The sequence below is a fragment of the Brachyhypopomus gauderio genome, chromosome 12 (genome assembly GCF_052324685.1).
Source record: "Brachyhypopomus gauderio isolate BG-103 chromosome 12, BGAUD_0.2, whole genome shotgun sequence".
In the NCBI taxonomy this organism is placed as follows: domain Eukaryota; kingdom Metazoa; phylum Chordata; class Actinopteri; order Gymnotiformes; family Hypopomidae; genus Brachyhypopomus; species Brachyhypopomus gauderio.
In genome coordinates, this window is record NC_135222.1 from 23,513,912 (window position 1) to 23,537,770 (window position 23,859).

At 44.5% G+C, this 23,859-nt stretch overlaps 2 protein-coding genes across 4 annotated transcripts; both read left to right on the top strand.

Annotated features, from left to right (window-relative positions):
* The first annotated feature begins 3,564 nt into the window (after positions 1 to 3,564).
* Positions 3,565 to 12,915, top strand: LOC143528289 (receptor-interacting serine/threonine-protein kinase 2). Of its 2 annotated transcripts, XM_077023938.1 has the most exons (12): positions 3,565 to 3,647; positions 3,870 to 4,237; positions 4,347 to 4,497; positions 6,069 to 6,218; positions 6,336 to 6,478; positions 6,595 to 6,644; positions 6,945 to 7,106; positions 7,204 to 7,289; positions 7,399 to 7,464; positions 7,614 to 7,785; positions 7,874 to 8,047; positions 11,685 to 12,915. In XM_077023938.1, exons 2-12 carry the CDS (start codon positions 4,071 to 4,073, stop codon positions 11,993 to 11,995), a joined length of 1,632 nt encoding a protein of 543 aa, XP_076880053.1. In that variant the 5' UTR covers positions 3,565 to 3,647; positions 3,870 to 4,070; the 3' UTR covers positions 11,996 to 12,915. The 2 variants fall into 2 exon arrangements, with proteins under 2 accessions (XP_076880053.1, XP_076880052.1); XM_077023937.1 differs by lacking the exon at positions 3,565 to 3,647 and having other exon boundaries at positions 3,660 to 4,237.
* Positions 12,916 to 13,391: 476 nt separating this feature from the next.
* Positions 13,392 to 23,808, top strand: slc7a6 (solute carrier family 7 member 6). 2 transcript variants are annotated; one of them, XM_077023947.1, is made up of 10 exons: positions 13,392 to 13,476; positions 15,741 to 16,281; positions 17,437 to 17,562; positions 17,929 to 18,073; positions 20,011 to 20,134; positions 20,247 to 20,350; positions 21,583 to 21,679; positions 22,286 to 22,435; positions 22,719 to 22,902; positions 22,994 to 23,808. In XM_077023947.1, exons 2-10 carry the CDS (start codon positions 15,804 to 15,806, stop codon positions 23,050 to 23,052), a joined length of 1,467 nt encoding a protein of 488 aa, XP_076880062.1. In that variant the 5' UTR covers positions 13,392 to 13,476; positions 15,741 to 15,803; the 3' UTR covers positions 23,053 to 23,808. The 2 variants fall into 2 exon arrangements, with proteins under 2 accessions (XP_076880062.1, XP_076880061.1); XM_077023946.1 differs by lacking the exon at positions 13,392 to 13,476 and adding an exon at positions 13,987 to 14,174.
* Positions 23,809 to 23,859: the final 51 nt, after the last annotated feature.

Sequence of the window (23,859 nt, forward strand, 5' to 3'; positions counted from 1 at the left end):
GTGTTCATCAGTCTCACCTGTGGCTCGTCTCGTGACCACACGGGGTTTATGTGGTTTGTCTATTTAAGGTGCGTTTGCGCAGTGTGCCATGCTCGTCTTTGTTAAGAGTCATTCACGTTTAAATGTGTATGTGTTCTGCGTGCGCTGTCTGCGCCTCATTTAAAATAAAAGGACCTGTTGTGAGTCCATGTTCTGTACCGCCTCGTACTTTCACGAGCACTCAGCATCACATCAAGAAAAACAACAAATTGTCAAAAAATTAAAAAGCAAACTGCGATCACAACAGAATGTGTCCACAAACGAAACGGCAGTAAAAGCTGCTTTGTTTTGGCTAAAGAAATCGCGGCGCTTCAGTCTTTTTCAAATGGAGCATTTTTGAAGCACAATTGCTATTTTCACAGTTATTTGATTTTTCAAGTTTTGAACAAAGTAAATGTGATATTTTTATGTTATTTTTCTTTATTTACTTGGATAGTTTGATTATTGATTGATGGAGTAATGTGGGTTTCATAACAACAAATTTATGTTATATTAACAGAGCAAGAAGCAAACATATATTTTTTACATCTATGCAAATATATCTGTAATACTTGAATAAGTAATAAATTCAGAGGTATTTAACATTAAGGAGTAGTTACGTGGCCTGTGGTGAAAATGAGTTTGACACCCCTGGTGTAGGTCATGGCTGCTTGAAATGTGTTAGAAGAACAGACTGGCACTAGGAGAATGTATTATAATACACTAGCACTAGGAGAATGTGTTATAATACACTAATACTGGGACAATGTCACATGTTTCAGTATCGGAAGACCATGTCACTTCTTCAGAAATGAGTTTTTAGGTGTGAAACATCAGCTGAGCTAAAGGCTGACTAGAGACGGAGCCCAGTGAGGTGCACACATACACACACACACACACACACACACACACACACACACACACACACACACACACACACACACACACACACACACACACACACACACACACACACACACAAGGTGCTCTGGGATGGATAATTTCCTTCCCTTCTGTGGAAGCTACAATATAATTGTGTAATTCAGTTTAATACACTGCAAGGACATTTGTAAGTTAAATCAGAACAAAATTAGCCCTTGTGAAGAGAAACTCATTCATTGGTCAGAAGTGGAAAGTTACACTGGCAATGTGGAAAATTGCACAACAGATTTTTTTTTAAGTTGACTGTGAATATCATGAGGGCTAAGACTGCATGACAGGGAGATCACTAAATTACCACAGGAGGCAACACACACACCCCCACACATACACACACACACACACACACACACACGTACTGTCTTAGGACACATATAAGGTCATATGACAGAAAACCACCACCCCGTAGACACTCATTTCTGAGTTAGTAAGAAGCTGAAAACACAGTTCCGCTCCAAAATGGCTCAGTAAAAATATAAATCACTTGAAATTTGAGGATGCATTCCTTACACATACACAAAGTCTGATAAAAGTCACTTTTGAATACCTTCACTTTTGGGACAGGTCAAGAAAAGTTCTCACATATGCTTTAATTTAGAGGAAGATTAAGAAAAAATGAGAGTTCAGACAGAACAAAAGAAAGAAGAACAGAGAAGAGGAGAGAGGAGAGAGGAGAGAGGAGAAAGGACAACATAATCAGGAGATTAAACATCAGTATGTTGTTTTTAAAGAACTTTAGCATAGCAATGCAGTAAAGCCACGATGAACTAAGAATTTCTATTGCAGATATTTCCAATAGAAAAAAATCAGCTCAAATTCAAACTTGAAAATTCTAAAGTGTGACATTTTACAAATTAATACAGTCTATAAAACTAAAATATTAACCAAGCTTGATTTTCATTAAGAGTCCAAATTAAATATATATGTTGAGCACATCTTGAGTGCCACTATCGCATGTAGCGCCCGCCGGGCTCTTCTCTGCCGTCCGCCACGCCGTTATGTTGTCTGCTGGTTCGTTGTGATGCTATCACAGACAGGCAGACTGAACTGAGTAATGTTTAATGTCTTTATTATTAAAAGTGGTTAAAAACACATCGATATGAAGTCTGCCATGCTTAAACCTGTCGCACAATCACACACACACATGCACACTCACATACACGCACACACACACTCACACACACACTCATGTACACGCACACTCACATACACGCACGCACACTCACATACACACACACACTCATATACACGCACACTCACGGACACGCACGCACACTCAAATACACGCACACACATACACACACGCACACTCACATACACGCACACACACTCATATACACGCACACACTCATGTACACGCACACTCATATAAACGTACGCACACTCTCATACACGCACACACATACACACACACACACACACACACACACACACACACACACTCATGTACATGCACACTCACATACACGCGCACGCATGCACACACACACACACACACACACACACACACACACACACACACACACACACACACACACACACACACACATACACTGGTCAAACAAGAATTTAGACTTTAGGATTTGAAAGGTAGCAACCCTCTGGGCTCAACCTCTGAGATCACCCTCTGGGCTCACCCTCTGAGATCACCCTCTGGGCTCACACTCCGTTTTGGACATCCCCCACTTTATACAATGGAACAATCACTTCCTTCTCTCTGGTTACCAAAGCGGGGAACACAGGTCACCAAACATAGACACAGCCACAAAGTTGATTCCACTTGTTGCAATATTGGTGGAAAGTGAAGGAAGCTGACGGAGCTGGAGAGAGGAAGATCGAGCAGGAAGATGCAGGAGGAAGCAGATCACACGCCCGCTGTTCCGCCCGCAGGGTGAAAGTCAGCGTTACGTGGTGCGGCCACTTCCACGACGTCTGCTCCGAGATCGGTACCAGTGAGAGTAATGAGGGACCTTTGTTCATAACACCTTCAGTCATCTGTGGTCTGTGTCCTTATCGTCCTGGCCTCGATGCACAGCGCTCGTGCTCTGCAGATTCAGCCCCATGTTCAGCGATTATCATCTGGAACTGCAGAGATGACACTGCAGCATTTAGGACAGATGGCCTGAACATGATCAGGTGTCACTACTCCCATGTGCGCATGCTCCAGAAGCACGCGCTGCCCGTATTGTAGATGCTGCATAACTCTGGTGACATTTGCTACATAGTAGCAAAATGTGTCAAATGTGTCATTACTAGGGGGTTGTGGTGCACACGTGCCCAGAGCGGTGGGCAGACCTAGCCTGGTGCTCGGGGAGCAGTTGGGGTTAGGTGCCTTGCTCAAGGGCACCGCAGTCATGGCCTCAGACCTAGAAATTGAACCCACAACCCTCCGGTTACAAGACCAGTTCCCTACCACCAGACCACGACTGGTGGCCCATAAATATACATAAATATATGAGATGTAAATAAAAGTCGAATAATTTGTCTTTACTTGGTCGATTTGTAGATATCAGAATGATCCTATCAGAAAAGGGGAAGCTTGTTCTGCGCGAGGCTTTGTTTAGCCGCACGAGAGGGGGAAGTCCCCTTCGCTCAGCGTTAATAATAGGCAGCGGGCGCGCGCGGAAAACACCTCCCGTGCGGCACGCGCATATTCAGGCAGCGTTACAACGTTACGCTGGAAGTGAACAGTGAGTCTAACTCTAACCTGGCTTTTCACATTAACTTTCATTTCAATATCAACTGCTTAGATCGGACATATTACATATATAGGAAATATTCAGACTGTATAGAAAAGTATATTGGAGCATATTCTGTTTGAGCGTATCTCTTTTCTTGTGGTGTTAAAGTTTGTACAGAATGACATGCCTTTCATAACGAAACTAGTCTTGGTCTTGTCTTTGTGAATGCAGGCAGAGCTGCTGGAGCTGAAGGGGATTTCTGCGCCTCCACCCGCCGGGCAGGACGTAAACACATTACGCCATCTAACACGCGGGCGGAGGTTGCACGTTCCGTCACCACTCCGACTACAGTACCGGGCTGCACCGCGCCTCTATGGACCGCGTGTAGCATCAACTAAGGTTCATATTAATCACGTTAAACAAACACCAGGCATGGCCCAGCCGCCTGTTCTGAAGGAGTTTCACCAAGACGATTTTAGAGACCTGGCTCTGGTCCGGACGAGTGACGGCGCGTGTTTGCGCGGATGCCTGAACCGGACCGGGCAGCAAGTCGCGCTGAAGCTGCTCGGACGTCCCTGTCTGGTCCAGAGTCTGGAGCGGTACGGGTCGTGCTGTCTCTCTGTCAGCAAACACACCCCGTTTTTTAATAGATCCACTCTTCTGGATACGTTATGGACTAATATCAGTTATTATTTGATGCTTTGGTAGGCGGTTCGCTCAGCTCAGGGAGGCGGCGGCGCGGAACCGCGTGCGCTCTGAGCGGATCCTGGTTCCGTTCGGCGTGTTCAGGGCGCGCGCCCTCGTCGCCGCGGTGTTGGACTGGATGGACGAGGGCTCCCTGCACGCGCTTCTGTACGAGGTGAGCTGATGTTTACAGATGTCACATCATTTATTTGTAATGTTTCACTTATCAGTTCTAATACGTGTTGTGTGTTTTTGTAGTGGCACAAAACGAAAACGAAACGAAAACGAGTTCGCGTCATATAACCCAAACCCGACTGCTTCGTTTTTAATGTCCGAGAAATTGTTGCAACTAGAGAAACTTGTTTGAGTTATGCGCGTGACGTCCGTGACTAAACGGAGTTAATTGATCAGATTAGCGCGCGCGGGTCATTCAATCACAGTGAGTACTTGCTGTGTTTAAGTTGCTCAATTCGTTCAGTTCAAGTTTCATTTAATGTTTGTATATTGTAATGTTGTTGAAAATAAGTAAATATGTTTAAAAAAATTTCTAGAAATATGTTTGGAGTTTTTTGCAAGCAAAAAACCCACCAAACAGTGGGAACGTGTTATTTTCCGGTTCTGTTCAGAGGAGCCACAAGGTTCTTGCGTGGCTGTTCTTTGGTAGGACGATGGAAGTTCCCGTGTGTAGCAGTTTGCTGCATTGGACCAGTACAGCGCTGCGCCCTGTGTGCTGCCTTTACTGAAACTGCCTGTACAAAAACATGTTCATAATTAGCACCACATGTGGGGAGATCACATGGTTGGATTGTTCAGTTTGCGTTTTTATGTACATTTTGTGTTATAGTTTCATAGCCTGTTTTCCCTTGGCTACCATGACAGCTGAAGTCTTTTGGTCATCAGCTGTCTGTTCAGACCCTGATTTAATTAGATTAGATTAGATTCAACTTTGTCATGGCACATTGTCACAAGAACACAGCAATGAAATGCTGTCCTAAGGGGCCTCTGTGTAAAGCAGGGCAGTTGTTGTGTCAAAGTTTACAAGCGGGAGAAGGAAGGAGCAGGTAACCAAGACGACGACCTTCAGGGAGAGTTTTGTTTGGGCCCCAAATGTAGATAAGCAAGAATCTAAATTTAGCAAGAAGCCCATCCAGTTTGAACACAAGAAACTCCTCTGAAGTCAGCGGTGTCCAACTGATCCAACCTGTAGTGCTGTGAGCCTCTCCACGATCGATTCTATGTTTTTACTAATAGTCAAAGTCTGCTTTCCTACAGCTCTACCTATCACATCACTCACGTTGGGCAATTTCTGCGGGCGTTCGAAAACTTACCCGACTCTAGTTATTTGCTGATACACCACGACAGTGCCAATCAGCAGAACCCCAGTGATCAAAGTTCCAAATAAATATACGTCCTCAACGTCTTCCAGGGAGAGAGGCGCGAGTCACAAACCACGCCACGTCCCCCACGAGTCAAGCACATATCCAGCTGAGAACATTCCTTCTGGACATGTGGGTTCTCCTGACCCATGAATCCTTGTGGAAAAAATAGTATCAATTGCGTTGAGAGACCACTTAATCATTCCCATCGTCAGGGTCCTGAGACGAGACGGAGAAGTTAAGCTCAACCAGGGAGTGCAGGAGTGAGAGACAGTGCGACCGCCTCTCATGAAAGCCGGAAGAACACTCATACTCTTACTTGAGACGCAGACACAAGAGTGACCAGAGAAATGTGTTTGTTTTTTATCAGACCTGCCTGTATCCAGATCTGCCCGTACAAGTGCGGCTGCACCTGCTGTTGGACATAGCCGAGGGTTTATGTCTCCTACATGCCGTCTCCCTGCCACACGGGGCGCTGAGGGCCACCAGCGTTCTTCTTGATCCGGAGTACAGGGCCAAGGTAGAGACAGTCGGCCCGTGACGAGCTGGCGTGGAGTTGGTGGTCGCACAGCTCGACGAATATGCTGCTCACTGCCTTTGCTTTGCATAATGTACCTGTGCGTCTGTGTGTTTACAGCTGTGTGACTGGGGACAGCAGACAGACGTGGGTGTAAGGACACCTGCCTGTAATGGTGGTGTTCCATGTTTTAGAGACCTGGCTTACCTGGCACCTGAGGTTGTGCAAGGAGGCGCTCCCTCTGTGAAGGCTGATATGTACAGGTGAGATTAGGAGAGGGACACTCTGCACACTCTGGAGCCCGCGGGCCGCGCCTACAGGCCTGCGTGTGCTTGAATGCGTTTGGGTGTTTCGTCATGTAATTGTCTTGTTCTTGTAGCTTTGGTGTCTTGCTGTGGGAGGTGCTGACCCGGAGGCAGCCGTGCGAAGGTGCGTGTCGCTGTCATTTCTGTCACGCTCACATGCCTGCGAGTCATCTTTGTTTTAATGCCTCTGTGATCCATCAGCAGGTTGTCTGTGGACTCACTAACTGGCAGCGAGTTTATTCTGGCACGTTTGAATGTGTCGTGTTGTTTTGTCACACTTGTCATTGTGGTTATATCCTCATGTATCATTTATGAACGTATACATCCTTTTGTATATGTTATATCTGACATTTTTGATCTGAAAGTGAACATGCTGTTTCCTTTTACATTACAGAAATCTAAAATTCCCTTTAAATGGTTTCAGGTGTTGGTCACTTCCAGAACCTCCACCTGTCATCGCAGGAGGAGATAGAGACACAGGTGCAAGTTAATCTCTTACCGTTGGAAACTCCCCAGTGTTATGTCCTTACTCAGCTTATGATTAGATGCTGGTCCACTGAGCCAGAACGGCGACCTCAGTCAGAAGGTTTGTTCTGGAACTTTACCCTGACACACCTGACATTAAGGTTGTAAAGTACATTTTACTGCCTACTATCATATATACCCCTCTAATCGCCACACAGAGTGTGCAGCACAACTGAGGAAGGCTGTGGGTGCATTTGAATCGGATGCTTTTACAACAGCGGTCCACCAGCTGAAAGCCTGCAAGGTACAGATCGTGTCTATAAGACATTCAGTACTCAACACGTAACCTGACGCCCCATTAGAATGATTAACGAATCAGCCTCAATGTGAATGTGCTTCTGTTGAACCACCAGGAGAGGGCGCTGCTCGCCTGTAAAAGCTGTCCAGTGCTGGTGCCTGTTGAGCTGAACAACGTGGTGGTAAGAGACTTGTCTAGTCTTGTTAGACCCTGCTTGCTCACTGACGTGCTTGTACTAGCAGGCACTGTTGTAGCAAGCAGTAACATTATTATATACAGATTTCTTTGTTTACACATCTGATTTCAAATCGCTGAATTACTTTTGTCCAGGGCTACGGTGGCTGTACAGGACCCAAAGACCTCACCTCTAAGGAGATTCCAATGAATGTAGCATGTTCAGATGAGACTGGGCCAAACACTGGCAGGTCGGAGATGGTTCCGAGAGGAAGTTCTCCCATCTCGAGTGCTGCACGGGCCTCCGATCTAGACTCATGCTGCAGTGGTGGGCATCTCCTCAGCTGCCACTCTCACCTGCTGGGTTGGTTGGTTCTGGTTCTGGAGGTTTTGATGCTTGTCCTTCCATGCTGCAGATTATCCGGCTGTATCAATGGGAACCCTTACGAACAGACCTGCTGCTTCCCGACATTGTGGTGGAGTTTGTGGTGCGGTGGGGCCCCGGACCCCGCCCTCCCCACACACACCGTGTGTGTCCCCCACCACGTTGTTCCAGGCACCGCGGCAACACCACAGTGCAGCACACCAGGGTAAGAGTGAAGCCTCCAGTCACTGACATCAGACCCTGCCCGACACTTATCAGACGCGTCCGATCTCTTGCTGGGTGACACAGGCTACATTGAACGTGTTGAGAAAAATCAGGGCAGGTAATAAAATTCTGGCCTCATAGTGCATAAGAAGGACAGAGAAACTGAAGAGTGAATCTCCCCTCGTGTTTTGGGTGAAACCCTATGTTTACATTCCAGCTGTAGAAAGGTACAGCAAACCTGCTCTTATCAAAGATGGCGGCAGAGTTCCTGAGCTCGTTGTGCTCTGACACACACAGGAAGCAGTTTAGTACAGCTGGGTTTCTGCTTCCTGAACTGTGAGCCCACTGATGCCTTATCTGGGTCCAGTGAACTTCCTCCCATGAGGGTTTCTGATGTTCTCGGGCCTAGACATTTAAAAGCAGTGTGGGGAATGTTGTGGGTTATGGGTTCATTGGATACATGAAAACAATGCAGATATGGATGGAGTGGTGATTAATGAAAATAAGAGTTATTGGCATGGAGGAATAATGTTACTATTGTTAATAAAATTACTACTCTTAATGACATTACTATTGTTAACATTACTACTGTTAATGACAATACTACTGTTACAGTTTGTCAGTCTAGTGCATTTCTTGAAACATCAACAATGCACAATAGTATTTGCATTTTTCAAAACAATTTGTACAAACTGCACCACACGATGGATTATTGAACATATCGGTGTCATCAGAATGAAAATCCCTTGTGTCATTGATTACAAACATGACGGTTAAAACTCTTTGTCATGTTGTCGTATCAGTGCACTCTGTAAACATTTTCTGACCACTAAAGTTTTCAGGACAATGAATGAAAATGCAGGTCTGCCCACATCAGCTTCAGTAGTGGAAATGTACACATGACTGTATGTTTGTGACAGGACGGGAGAGACTGGACTCACATTCATTCTTTGGTACAGTAACCTTTACTGTATTTGTGACGGGCTAAGGAGATCACGCCAGACAAGCAAACAGAGGGGAGCATGAATGCAAATACACACACACACACACACACACACACACACACACACACACACGGTGGGACGAGCGGTGACTGACTTATCCCCACCTCTATGTTAAACAACACATAAACAACATACAGCAAAGCAGAAAAACACTTGACATGACCACAAACAAAGCAACGGAGACTGGCAGCTTCTGACAGTTGGCTGGTTATTCTGTGATGGACAAGAACTGTATAAGTAACACTGTTCGGAGATTAACACTGTATTGAGATTAACACTATTGAGATTAACACTGTTCGGAGGCGTCTGCTGTGATGTCCTCACTCTGCAGCCATGACAGTCAGCAATGTGATCTGTGTTTACGTGCTGCCAGATGGAGGTTCATACTGTAAGATGCACCTCTGAGCTGTTTTAGAGAAACGGTTGATCATTGGTTGATCTAAAACTTCACATACTCCCCTTGAAAGTTAAGATTCATCCAATCATCAGTTCAGGAGAAATTTTACCAAAAAGTCTAAAAATACTTAAGAGGTTATGTTTCAGCACTTTCAATGTAATGACTTCTGTAATGAACTAATGCTGATATGTTTGGGGGGGCAGGACTATTCAACAGAGAACAAGTATAATATATTTTTATCCACATGACAAAAGTCATTGATAACGTTATAAACAGCTGACGGCTGTACAGAATCATTTGCTTGATTATGTCAAGCATTTGCTTTTTGTTCAAAATGCACCAATGCTAAAACTAATAGTAATAATATTACTAACATTAATACTGTTACTAACATTACTACTGCTGTTCATAACCAAAATTGCAGCTGAGCATGCCTGCACAGATATGAAAACTCTTGACCCGATTACGGACGTCATTATGACAGTGGTGATGATTAGAAGAGTGACATTTGATTTAAAGCAAACTGTCAAGTTCCGCCCCCTGCCCCTGTCTTGCGTCGTCTGCCCTAGTCCCGCCTTGTCTTCTGGTTTCTATGTTTTCCTTCTGTCTGTCATGCCCCTGTACCTTGTGTCCCTGTCTCCGTGAACATCGGTCCCGCCTGTGTCTTGTTTAAGTCCCTGTTTTTTCTGTTACTTAATCCCTGTAGTGTCTAGTCTCCGTTGTCGGTCATTGATTGGCGTCGTGATGTGTGTGTCTTTTGTTGTCTTTTGTCTGATTTCTCGGTCCTGGTAACAGTCTGTTTGTATCCTCGATTAATGCTTCTCGTTTACTCCTGGTTTTCCCGTTATCCCTGTGTCCCAGCTATCGTGTGTATATGCTTATTCGTTCCCGTTACCATTGTACGTGAGTTGTCCCGTGTTGTTGTTTGCCTGGGTTCTCTCGGTTAATCCCATTCGTCTGTTTCCTCATCGCGTAGTGTTGCTTATGTTTAGTTTAGATCGCTGTCGAGTTTGTCTTGAGTTGTAGGTTAGCGTTTCTGTTCCCTGTCATAGTCCTGCTTGTTTGCTGTGTTTGTTTAGTTTCGTTTGTTGAGCCCCATCTCGTGTGTGCTTCCCTATGCCTGGTTTTCTTCCCCCGTTTAGCTGTTTAACCCTCTGAAATAAACTATTAACCTCTCGCACTTGCTTGCCGCCTGCCTAGTCAAACCAAGCACAATGATGGATCAAATGTAATATTTGTGTAGCCTTGCCATAAAAAAGCATCATGTGTACTCTACAGAACATAATGCACTTTGCTCAAATACAGCAGACAGCTCTTAGCATAAATCAGTACACACCAGAACACACTGACACTGTTTACTGGATAAATCAGTACACACCAGAACACTCTGATACTGTTTACTGGATAAATCAGTACACACCATAACACTCTGATACTGTTTACTGGATAAATCAGTACACACCATAACACTCTGATACTGTTTACTGGATAAATCAGTACACACCATAACACTCTGACACTGTTTACTGGATAAATCAGTACACACCATAACACTCTGACACTGTTTACTGGATAAATCAGTACACACCAGAACACACTGACACTGTTTACTGGATAAATCAGTACACACCAGAACACTCTGACACTGTTTACTGGATAAATCAGTACACACCAGAACACACTGACACTGTTTACTGGATAAATCAGTACACACCATAACACTCTGACACTGTTTACTGGATAAATCAGTACACACCATAACACTCTGACACTGTTTACTGGATAAATCAGTACACACCATAACACTCTGACACTGTTTACTGGATAAATCAGTACACACCAGAACACTCTGACAATGTTTACTGGATGAATCCAAATTCTGTACTGGTTTAAATATTTCTTGAGCAATTATCTGCTAAAACCAGTGTACGGATATCACCATTCACCTGTGTAAGCCTTTTCCCTGACATAATAAGTTGCTAAAAGTTTCTGAACCCATAAATAATAAATCCAGCCTCTGTAGATTGTCGTTTCTCCTTTGAGTTTCTCTCTTTGGTTGTTGGAGTAAACATGACTCTCCCTCCCAGCACATGTGGCCTGCATCTGTTGTGTTTAGCAGTGCTGAGAGTATCTAAACATCAGAGTACTTCACATCAGATGCCAGAGAGTCGGTATAGCGCAGTTAAAACACGTCACACAGCGGAGTCAGTGCTCAAGGCCTTGTGTCTCTTTTCCAGCGGGGACACCTGGGTCTCGGAGCTGTGGTCTCCTCCTGACGGAGCGGCGGGAGTCAATCGTACGCGGCATGACGGAGGGGCGTCTCAACCACCTGCTGGACGTGCTCCGGGCCCGTCGGGCCGTCTCACGCGAGGACTACGAGGCCATCACCGCGCTCCTGACGCTGAGCGCACGCACACGCTGTCTCCTCGACACCTGCAGCTGTCTGGGGGAAGGCGTGGCCATGCTCGTGGCCACCACCTTGGGGCTGGTTTCCATGGAAACTGCCCCTGCCCAAGGATGCGCTGGGATGGTTAGGCTGGTGAGATGACTTCGGAGCTTCAGAGTAAACATTACACTTTACAAAAGATCCTCACCGGTATCTAGAAAAAAAATGCTAATCAAGAAGCTCTGTAGAAGAAATGGATGTCATTACATGCTTTGAGGCGCAACTCAGAATCAGGTGTGATCAAACATGAGTTGATTCAATCACATTCCATCAAACCAAGACACATAATGTAAAAGGTGCTTAATCAAAGCTGTTCCATCAAACCAACACACATAATGTAAAGGGTGCTTAATCAAAGATGTTCCATCAAACCAACACACATAATGTAAAGGGTGCTTAATCAAAGATGTTCCATCAAACAAACACACATAATGCAAAGGGTGCTTAATCAAAGATGTTCCATCAAACAAACACACATAATGCAAAGGGTGCTTAATCAAAGATGTTCCATCAAACCAACACACATAATGCAAAGGGTGCTTAATCAAAGCTGTTCTGTCTGTTGGAGGTCCTGGAAGATCAATAATCTTGAGCTTCCTGGACCCTTCCTGGAGGTGAAGAGGAGGTGTGATAAGAGACTGATTACTAAACCATTAAAGGATTAAGCCAGTGTCACATGGCCAGGTCCACGTGGCTGACCCAGCCTTTCACATTATCAGGTCTTCATGTGCACCCCCGCCTGTTTCTTTCACACTGTCCTGTTCTTTGTTGTACAAAACACTGTCTCCATTAGTAGTGGATTGTGTCCTGTTCAGAATATCAGTATCTTGTAACAAGAATATTTAGATATTTGTTTTATTGTGTAGTACACTGATGTATGTGGCTGCAGTGTTATTAATCAAGGTTGTTTATTATTGATTATGAGTACTATATATTTATGATTAATTGTTATTTGTAAAAGTATAACTATATTAATACACAGTATTAAACCAAGTCTATACTGGACCAAGCACTTAAAGGTCTTGTGGTGCATATTTGTGGGGCCATGGTTTTCTGACACTTTATAATCACATATATCAGAGTGGTACAGAAATGTTATGTATGTATGTATGTATATGTGTGTGTGTGTGTGTGTGTGTGTGTGTGTGTGTGTGTGTGTGTGTGTGTGTGTGTGTGTGTGTGTGTGTGTGTGTGTTCCACCTTTCCCCGCAGAGCGTGGGTAAATTGAAGGCATATGTGCGTGAGATAAACCTCATTTAGGGCCAATGTCACTTTAAATGTTTGGGTACAGCGCATAATCGAACGGATTCAAAAGTTAAGCATTGTGAAAAGGCGCAGTCTGCTAAATGTGTACATACCACGCACCGCGTCACTCGGATCGAGGCTCTTTCAGACTGGTCATCTAACTTCTGACGTATCTTTTACTACGTTTTGATTGGATGATTGGCCCATTAAAGAGTACCCGTGGGACAGCGGTGCTACGAGTATCACGTGACTACTTGGCTGCGTTAAGGATTTCGGTCAAAAAGACGCTCGTTGTGCCGTAGAACCAATACAAGCGAACACACGGACACCGCAGACAGGTATGTGTGTGTGTCCATCACACCCAGCAAGTTTGCTTAAAGAAAGAAAACCCATAATAACTCAATAATTCAAGGTCAGGAAAGTAGTCATGGTTTATTTAAATTCAGCAATTTTGATTTTGTTTATTTGATTTGTATGATGATGTTTTGTAGATTATTAATGGTATTTTTTTGTTTATTTATTATTTAAGACTCGATTTAAGTGCTTTTACACCGCTGTTCATCGCCACATTAAATCACTTGTATTCCGCTACCGCCTTTAAAGAGAATAACATGATATGATATAGTCTGATGCATTAGAATGAAAGGTTGTCAGATCATTTTAACCTCAGAGGTTGGCTCAATAAGAATGTGGTTTATTTTAGGGCGATTTAAAGACAACGGGTCATTTTAATCCACGAAATTAGACTCGTTTTTGGTGTGGAGGGGGGAGTTGTTCGTTGATAAGGGATTTTACACGTTAAAAACAGGACCGCAGGACCACAGCTTTGTTCGGGAGTTATTGGGCAATCGTGTTGTTCCTTGAGGGCTTTTTGGGTCGACACAAACAAGCTCTTCTCGCCGGGCTGTTCGTGCCCATCGGCTACGAGAACCTTCCGTGAAGTGGAGGAAGCTGCCCGTATTCTGGTGTGGGACAGTTAGAGAATAGATTGGAAATTGGACAGGACAGGGAACGCGTTCCTCTTCAGCGTACAAAGGTAGGTTTGGTACTGAGGTCGGTTCAGTCCTGAGGTAGGTTCGGTACTGAGGTCGGTTCGGTACTGAGCGTAGTCTTCTCTGCTGTCATTGCTTAGAGGATTTCCAACAGGAGGTTCCAGATGTTGAGCGGTATCTATATAAGCATTAAGACTGTGTTTTGTGTACTTATGTAGTAGGCTACTGAAACATCTGTCATATGCCACTAAAAAAACCTTTCCAATATCTAAATGAGTGCTGTTATATCTGCAAACTGGAAGAAACGCGCACTAATAATTACTCATCATAACTGTAAACCTTAGGTGTTACTTGCTTAATATCATAAAGGGTGTGTAAATACAGAGTAAATAGACTGCATGTCTCTTACACTACAGGGACACTGAAATGTATGAAGATGTTTTCTGCCTTGTAACACCTCCCTAATTTCACAAAGCAAAGGCAGTGAAGGTAGAGACATGGCTAACATCAGAGCAGCACTACTGGAACTACTCCAGGGCTTGAGTACCTGTGACCTCGCGAGAACAGCTGTTGGTGCTGTAACACGAACCACCCGCCGCACTGCGAGTCCGGGAGAGGCGCGCCAGAACCTCCCAGCGGTGTCGTTTAGGTGCCGGACCAGAGAAAAGACACGAGATTGTTTGTAGCGACGTTACATCTGATCCCATGTAACTCACAAAGCTATTTCTTGAGACTTATTTAAGCACTTGGCTGCTTAAGTCAGACTGTAACTCTTTATTAGTTCAGTTTAACAGCTGGAGTTTAGAAATGCGGTTCTGCCATTTTTAACAGGATCTAAGACGAGGCTTTATTAGTGGACAGGAGTAAATGGTTCCCTTTACATTACTCAGAATGATTACCTAAGACCAGTGATATTAGTGTTTGCCTGTGTAAATCCAACATGACATTGAGCGCTGTAAGGAGTGTTTTGTATCTTAAATAAAGCAACTAAACAAAAACAATCGCAGAAAACCATAAAGACATTCCTTCCTGCGAAGAAAACGAACAATTTTAGTTTAGTTTTAGTTAGTTTATTACCATGCGTAAATAAACTAACAAATAAACAAAAAACAGCAATCAGCAGAACCAGTACCATCTTTCAGCCGAACCACACCTCTCAGCAGAACCACACCTCCTAGCTGACTGATTTAGAAGCTGTTTAGCTCTTTCTCAGTGTGAGAGGTTTGGGAAAGGTGTGCTCATGCATTGACGTCCATAGTGTTAATCAGAGCTATGACCTCTACGTGGTCATCAGAGGCCATCTGACACATACGTCATATATTTGCTGTTCCATTCGGCAGTGACTTCACGTACCTACTACATTAGAGCAGAGGTGTGAGGAACAATTTGATTTTTGCTGATTATGCACATGTACACATTAACTATGTTTAGTTTCAGTTACAAAAATCGTACTTAGAATGATGCATTTATATCTGAGTATTTAGAGCTCGGATCCAATGCTGCCAAAGCTGGTTCTGCCAAAAAACCTTAAAATGCCCCCATGCCCCCCGAGTACTGTAGGAACTGCCCCCATGCCCCAGTGTTTGACTGACTCCAATATGGTCTTTCAGGTTGCAGCAGGCAGCGTCGGCTTCGTTGCCCCCACCCGTGGTCTTCAGGGCGTTCCCAGCAGGATGGAGGGCTGCACAGATGGAGGTGGAGGGAGTGGGTGGGGTCCGGCGTCCTCACGGCCCACGGAGGGTGTGCAGTTGAAGAAGGAGATCTCGCTGGTCAACGGCATCAGCCTCATCGTGGGCAACATGATCGGCTCAGGAATCTTCGTGTCTCCCAAGGGGGTGTTACTCTACAGCGCCTCCTACGGCCTGTCCCTGGTCATCTGGGCTTTGGGTGGGGCCTTCTCTGTGGTTGGGGCACTCTGCTACGCCGAGCTGGGCACCACCATCACCAAGTCGGGTGCCAGTTACGCCTACATCCTGGAGTCGTTCGGAGGTTTTGTCGCGTTCATCCGCCTCTGGACATCTCTGCTCATCATCGAGCCCACCAGCCAGGCGGTCATCGCCATCACCTTCGCCAACTACCTGGCACAGCCTCTCTTCCCCACGTGTGAGCCTCCGTACACCGCCTCCAGACTCCTGGCTGCTGCCTGCATCTGTGAGTGCCACATGTCCTGTGGTTATATTCTACTGGAACGCTGCCTACAGAATAGCTCAGGGAAATGATGCCGTTTTTAATGTGTGAACTGTGATAGGTGTTATTAATCCTACCCTAAAGAGTGACAACATGGGGGAGGAAGTAAACCTCTGTTTTCTTATCCTCTGTGATATTGTTCTTCATGCCTTATTTCTTTTTTTTTACCCCTGTTGGCTACATTTGAGCTGCATGCTCCTTCCACCCTTCCCTTCTAAACTCCACCCATCCCTTCCAAACCCCACCCATCATGTCCAAACTCCACCCATGCCTTCTAACGTCCACCCATCCCTTCTAAACTCCACCCATCATGTCCAAACCCCACCCATCAGGTCCAAACTCCACCCATCCCTTCCAAACCCCACCAATCATGTCCAAACTCCACCCATCCCTTCCAAACCCCACCCATCATGTCCAAACTCCACCCATCTCTTCTAAACTCCACCCATCCCTTCCAAACCCCACTCATCATGTCCAAACTCCACCCATCCCTTCTAAACTCCACCCATCCCTTCCAAACCCCACTCATCATGTCCAAACTCCACCCATCCCTTCTAAACTCCACCCATCCCTTCCAAACCCCACCCATCATGTCCAAACTCCACCCATCCCTTCCAAACCCCACCCATCATGTCCAAACTCCACCCATCCCTTCCAAACCCCACCCATCATGTCCAAACTCCACCCATCCCTTCCAAACCCCACGCATCATGTCCAAACTCCACCCATCCCTTCCAAACAAACTGACATGAGGATCGTTCTTCTCAGCCTGCTCTGCTGTCTTTTTATGTTCACCTGAGCAGTTAATCTGTAACTTTGTGAGTCCCCAGGACTCGTTCTTCTGGTTCCAGAGCGCCGGCTGTGAGCTTTGCAAATGTTTTGCATCTCTCTGTAACTACATACCAGTCCTGTTGTCTTCACATACTTACACTTAATGTCTTGGCCAATAGTGTATCCCAGTTTAAGTGACCCTCGTTTAACTGTAACTGTAACTTTAACACAGTAGCTGTAGTTTGGTTTCGATCTCATGTTTCTTCCTTCCAGTGAAAGTTCCTTAGCTTGTGCAGCAATAACACTGTTTACTTTTACCCTCTCAATGTGCTTATGTCTTTGGTGCAGGTCTGCTGACCTTCATAAATTCAGCTCACGTGAAGTGGGGCACCAGGGTGCAGGACATCTTCACCTACGCTAAAGTCTTGGCCCTCATCGTCATCATCATCACAGGGATTGTGAAGTTGTGTCAGGGTGAGCTCTTTGGGGTTGTGTGCACTTGGAAAGGAGATTTCATAGTTTGTCATTGTTAATTTGCAGTGCAATGGAATAGAAATGTTGACTGAAACTGGTCGGAGAACCTGTGCTAAAGCTGCTGGACCACCCTGTATAGAGAGCTGCAGCTTGGTAAACAAAGCCAGACATTGTTGATATTTTAAGTTGTTGATTCCAGAGCCCTGGCCAGTCAACATTCTAGGAATATAAAGATAGTTTGGCTGATCTTTAACAAATGGATACAGAAACTTTAAACTAAAGCAATGTTTATTTTCCAGAGGCATATGATTCAGTTAATATTACTCACCTCGTACGATGACGTTTTTCTGTGTTTTTGTCTGAAAGGTTACACAGAAAACTTTGAGGGCATCTTCCAAGGGTCATCACATGACCCAGGAAGTATTGCATTGGCCTTGTATTCGGCCCTGTTTTCCTACTCAGGCTGGGACACCCTCAACTTTGTCACCGAGGAAATCAAAAACCCAGAGAGGTGTGTATGAGTTAAAGAGGTGTGTATGAGTTATAGAGTTGTGTATGAGTTAGAGTTGTGTATGAGTTAAAGTGGTGTGTATGAGTTAAAGAGGTGTGTATGAGTTATAGAGTTGTGTATGAGTTAAAGTGGTGTGTATGAGTTATAGAGTTGTGTATGAGTTAAAGTGGTGTGTATGAGTTAAAGAGGTGTGTATGAGTTATAGAGTTGTGTATGAGTTAAAGTGGTGTGTATGAGTTAAAGAGGTGTGTATGAGTTATAGAGTTGTGTATGAGTTAAAGTGGTGTGTATGAGTTATAGAGTTGTGTATGAGTTATAGAGTTGTGTATGAGTTAAAGTGGTGTGTATGAGGTATAGAGTTGTGTATGAGTTAAAGTGGTGTGTATGAGTTAAAGAGGTGTGTATGAGTTATAGAGTTGTGTATGAGTTAAAGTGGTGTGTATGAGTTAAAGAGGTGTGTATGAGTTATAGAGTTGTGTATGAGTTAAAGTGGTGTGTATGAGTTAAAGAGGTGTGTATGAGTTATAGAGTTGTGTATGAGTTAAAGTGGTGTGTATGAGTTATAGAGTTGTGTATGAGTTAAAGTGGTGTGTATGAGTTAAAGAGGTGTGTATGAGTTAAAGTGGTGTGTATGAGTTAAAGAGGTGTGTATGAGTTATAGAGGTGTGTATGAGTTATAGAGTTGTGTATGAGTTAAAGAGGTGTGTATGAGTTAAAGAGGTGTGTAAGAGTTATAGAGTTGTGTATGAGTTAAAGTGGTGTGTATGAGTTATAGAGTTGTGTATGAGTTAAAGAGGTGTGTATGAGTTATAGAGGTGTGTATGAGTTAAAGAGGTGTGTATGAGTTTAAGAGGTGTGTATGAGTTATAGAGATAGAGGTGTGTATGAGTTAAAGAGGTGTGTATGAGTTATAGAGGTGTGTATGAGTTATAGAGATAGAGGTATGTATAAGTTAAAGAGGTGTGTATGAGTTATAGAGGTGTGTATGAGTTAAACAGGTGTGTATGAGTTATAGAGGTGTGTAATAGTTATAGAGGTGTGTATGAGTTAAACAGGTGTGTATGAGTTATAGAGGTGTGTATGAGTTAAAGAGGTGTGTATGAGTTAAACAGGTGTGTATGAGTTAAACAGCTGTGCATGAGTTATAGTGGTGTGTATGAGTTATAGAGGTGTGTATGAGTTAAAGAGGTGTGTATGAGTTAAAGTGGTGTGCATGAGTTAAACAGGTGTGTATGAGTTAAACAGGTGTGTATGAGTTATAGAGGTGTGTATGAGTTATAGCGGTGTGTATGAGTTAAAGAAGTGTGTATTAGTTAAAGTGGTGTGTATGAGTTAAACAGGTGTGTATGAGTTAAACAGTTGTGTATGAGTTATAGAGCTTTCTATTTGTGTGTGTATGAGTTATAGCGGTGTGTATGAGTTAAAGAGGTGTGTATGAGTTAAAGTGGTGTGTATGAGTTAAACAGGTGTGTATGAGTTATAGAGGTGTGTATGAGTTATAGCGGTGTGTATGAGTTAAAGAGGTGTGTATGAGTTAAAGTGGTGTGTATGAGTTAAACAGGTGTGTATGAGTTATAGAGGTGTGTATGAGTTATAGCGGTGTGTATGAGTTAAAGAGGTGTGTATGAGTTAAAGTGGTGTGTATGAGTTAAACAGGTGTGTATGAGTTATAGAGGTGTGTATGAGTTATAGAGGTGTGTATGAGTTATAGCGGTGTGTATGAGTTAAAGAGGTGTGTATGAGTTAAAGTGGTGTGTATGAGTTAAACAGGTGTGTATGAGTTAAACAGGTGTGTATGAGTTATAGAGGTGTGTATGAGTTATAGAGGTGTGTATGAGTTATAGGTATGTATGACGTATGTCTGGGTAAGAATGAAAGGGTCAGTTCTGCTGTTCTGATCTTCTGTTCTGATCTTCTGTTCCGATCTGCTGTTCCAGGAACCTCCCTCTGGCCATTGCTATATCTATGCCTATTGTCACCATCATTTATATTCTGACCAACGTGGCCTACTATGTCGTCCTGGACTCAAACTCCATTCTGGCCAGCGATGCTGTGGCCGTGGTATGTTTTTAACTTCAGTAAGCATCGCAGGGCTCGTCTGGTGGGTGGGGGTGGGGGGTTCGACTGGCGGGGGGGTCTCAGTCATCACGAGTGTCTGCACATGCTCCCACAGACATTTGCTGATCGCACCTTGGGGGTGATGAGCTGGACCATCCCCATCGCTGTGGCCCTGTCCTGCTACGGAGGTCTCAACTCCTCCATTATTTCTGCATCCAGGTGAGCTCGGCTGGTTTATACACACTCTACTGGTCTATACACACTCCACTGGTCTGTACTCACTCCACTGGTCTGTACTCATTCTACTGGTCTGTACACACTCCACTGGTCTGTACACACTCCACTGGTCTGTACTCACTTCACTGGTCTGTACTCACTCCACTGGTCTGTACTCACTCCACTGGTCTGTACTCACTCTACTGGTCTGTACACACTCCACTGGTCTGTACACACTCCACTGGTCTGTACTCACTCCACTGGTCTGTACTCACTCCACTGGTCTGTACACACTTTACTGGTCTATACACACTCCACTGGTCTGTACACACTCTACTGGTCTGTACACACTCCACTGGTCTGTACTCACTCTACTGGTCTGTACTCACTCCACTGGTCTGTACACACTCCACTGGTCTGTACACACTCTACTGGTCTATACACACTCCACTGGTCTGTACTCACTCCACTGGTCTGTACACACTCCACTGGTCTGTACACACTCTACTGGTCTGTACTCACTCCACTGGTCTGTACACACTCCACTGGTCTGTACACACTCTACTGGTCTGTACACACTCCAATGGTCTGTACTCACTCCACTGGTCTGTACTCGCTCCACTGGTCTGTACACACTCACTGGTCTGTACTCACTCTACTGGTCTGTACTCACTCTACTGGTCTATACACACTCCACTGGTCTGTACTCACTCTACTGGTCTGTACTCACTCCACTGGTCTGTACTCACTCTACTGGTCTGTACTCACTCCACTGGTCTGTACACACTCCACTGGTCTGTACTCACTCTACTGGTCTGTACTCACTCCACTGGTCTGTACTCACTCCACTGGTCTGTACTCCACTGGTCTGTACTCACTCCACTGGTCTGTACTCACTCCACTGGTCTGTACACACTCCACTGGTCTGTACTCACTCCACTGGTCTGTACTCACTCTACTGGTCTGTACTCACTCTACTGGTCTGTACTCACTCTACTCTACATTATTCCACATACTGTATGTGTGTCAGTGTTCTTCACTTCTGCACATGGAACATGTAGATGTTTTAATATCTGAAGTGTCTGTGATGATTGACCCTGTAGAACATGTAGATGTTTTAATATCTGAAGTATCTGTGATCATTGACCCTGTATGTTTGGGCTGGTGAGTTTGAGGTGATATATTGTGTTCTGTCTTCATGACGATGTTCTGAAGTGCAGATGTTTCTACTGCAGGCTGTTCTTTGTTGGCTCGCGAGAAGGACACCTTCCCAACGCTTTAGCAATGATCCACGTGGAGAGGTTCACGCCAGTTCCTGCTCTCCTCTTCAACGTATGTGCACCTTCTGTGCTCCGCTAGGTCTCAGACACCCTGGCACACTCTGATCCTGTTTCTCATTACATTTGACACTTAACAAACTTAGAAAGGGATTTGTAAACAACCTTTATGTTGATTTGACAAAGCTAGTTAAAATTAAGGCTGTGGCTGAAAAAACTAGTACTAGTAATAATAATATAATAATAATAATAATTATTATTTATACAAATAATAGAAGTAGTAATAGTACTCATTATAGTACATACTAATTATAGTACTGGTAATAATAATATAGAACAGTGAGAACCAACATAATACTCCTGCTCTAACAGTTTTCCACGTGCCAGTACTCAACAGTGATGGAATGTTATAATGATTCATCAAAGAGCTTATGTGGCGTTTATTGTTGCTAACGTAGGCAGAAGCCAAACATGAAAACAAGATGATAACGGGGTTTCTACTCCCATTCTGACATCAAAGAATGCGTGAGGAATGGAGTGAATGTCTCCAGCTGTACAATTTAGTCTGGAGTGTAGATGTTGGACAAGGGCCCCATGTGGCGTTAATCACACTACCGGTATGTCCACCCCACTGATATCAGTCTCATGTTTACTGCTTCAGTGTGCCATGGCTCTGATCTACCTGGCCGTGGAGGATGTGTTCCAGCTGATCAACTACTACAGCTTCAGCTACTGGTTCTATGTGGGGCTGTCGATTGCTGGACAGATTTACCTGCGTTGGAAGGAACCAGACAGACCCCGTCCACTAAAGGTGAGGACTGCATATGAGCATCAAATATAGTTCCATGTTGGTCCGTAACTTCAGCATCTGTTGATATACGAGAGGGTTGAAATTGTGTTGTTTTTGAGTTTTGAGTTGTGCTATACCAACAGACATGACTCCACACTGATGATTATATCCATAATATACCATTGTTGATATTCTCAGTTCTATATGTAATACCGATGCATTTGAGTAAACTAAGACAACATATCCTAATATTTAACTCCCTTTTGCCCTATGTGTATGTGTGTGTGTGTGTATGTGTGTGTAGCTGTCCCTAGTGTACCCCCTTGTCTTCTGCTTGTGTACAGTGTTTCTAGTGGCGGTGCCTCTCTACAGTGACACACTCAGTTCTCTGATCGGCATCGCCATCGCTCTGTCGGGAGTGCCCGTCTATTTCCTGGGCATCTACCTGCCAGAGTCTCAGCGCCCCCCCATCATCACCAAGCTGCTGCGTGAGTATCTGCGTTTGGAGCTTCTCCCCACCGCTCCAGCCTGGAGGGCAAAGCCTGTTCTCAGACACTGACGAAGTTTCTTTTGCTGTAGGTTCTATCACGCGATTCGCCCAGTTCACCTGCTTCTGTGTGCTCACCGAGATGGAGTAGCTCAGGTCTGCACAGCCACGTCCATCGAGCACACGTGGAGAAGTTCTACAGGGATCAGGACGCGTGACGCACGCACACCTGGACATGATGTGCTGGACTCCAGCACTCTCACTGACACTCACGTGACACACGGGTTCATTCCAAGATGCTGGTGTGCTCAAGTGTTTCACCCATTGAAACACTTCTCCTCCTTCTCTCAGGGATGAGTGCAATGACCCCTGCTGGTCATTTGGTGTAGTGTACAAGCATCTGATATGTCTTCCAGTCCCCAGAGAGGAATAAACCTTTGTCTTCTGGATCTCAAGCGATGGTTCTATATTTTTAGACGTTATTTATTAACATGTTTCTTGTTTTCTGTATTTTATCCTTATAGAATATGTCTTACTTTGGTGGTGGGACATTTTATTGCATCACAAATGTGTGTATTGTGTTCTACTGACCACAGCTCTGTAAGTGGAGGTGGAGGGGGGTGTTAGTGCTGACGACCCCTCGTCCCCTTCAGTCTGTGACAGAGCTGTGGTCATACATGCTGGGTGGCTGGGGGCTTTTAGGGAAGAGGAAGTTAACTTGACAGTCCCAGACAAAACATCCTTTACTGGATGTGCGACAGTAAAGCAAGAATCTGATTTTCAGAAATGTATCATATATGTTCTCTTGTTTAGTCACATTTAGGTGTGAATGGGGAAAACATAATTTAGAGAACGTCATGACAAACACATTGTAATTGTAAGGGGATAAGCCATTAAGTTAATTACAATGGAGAAAACCACTTATAATATACAGTAAAACTCAATTACTGTTGAATAA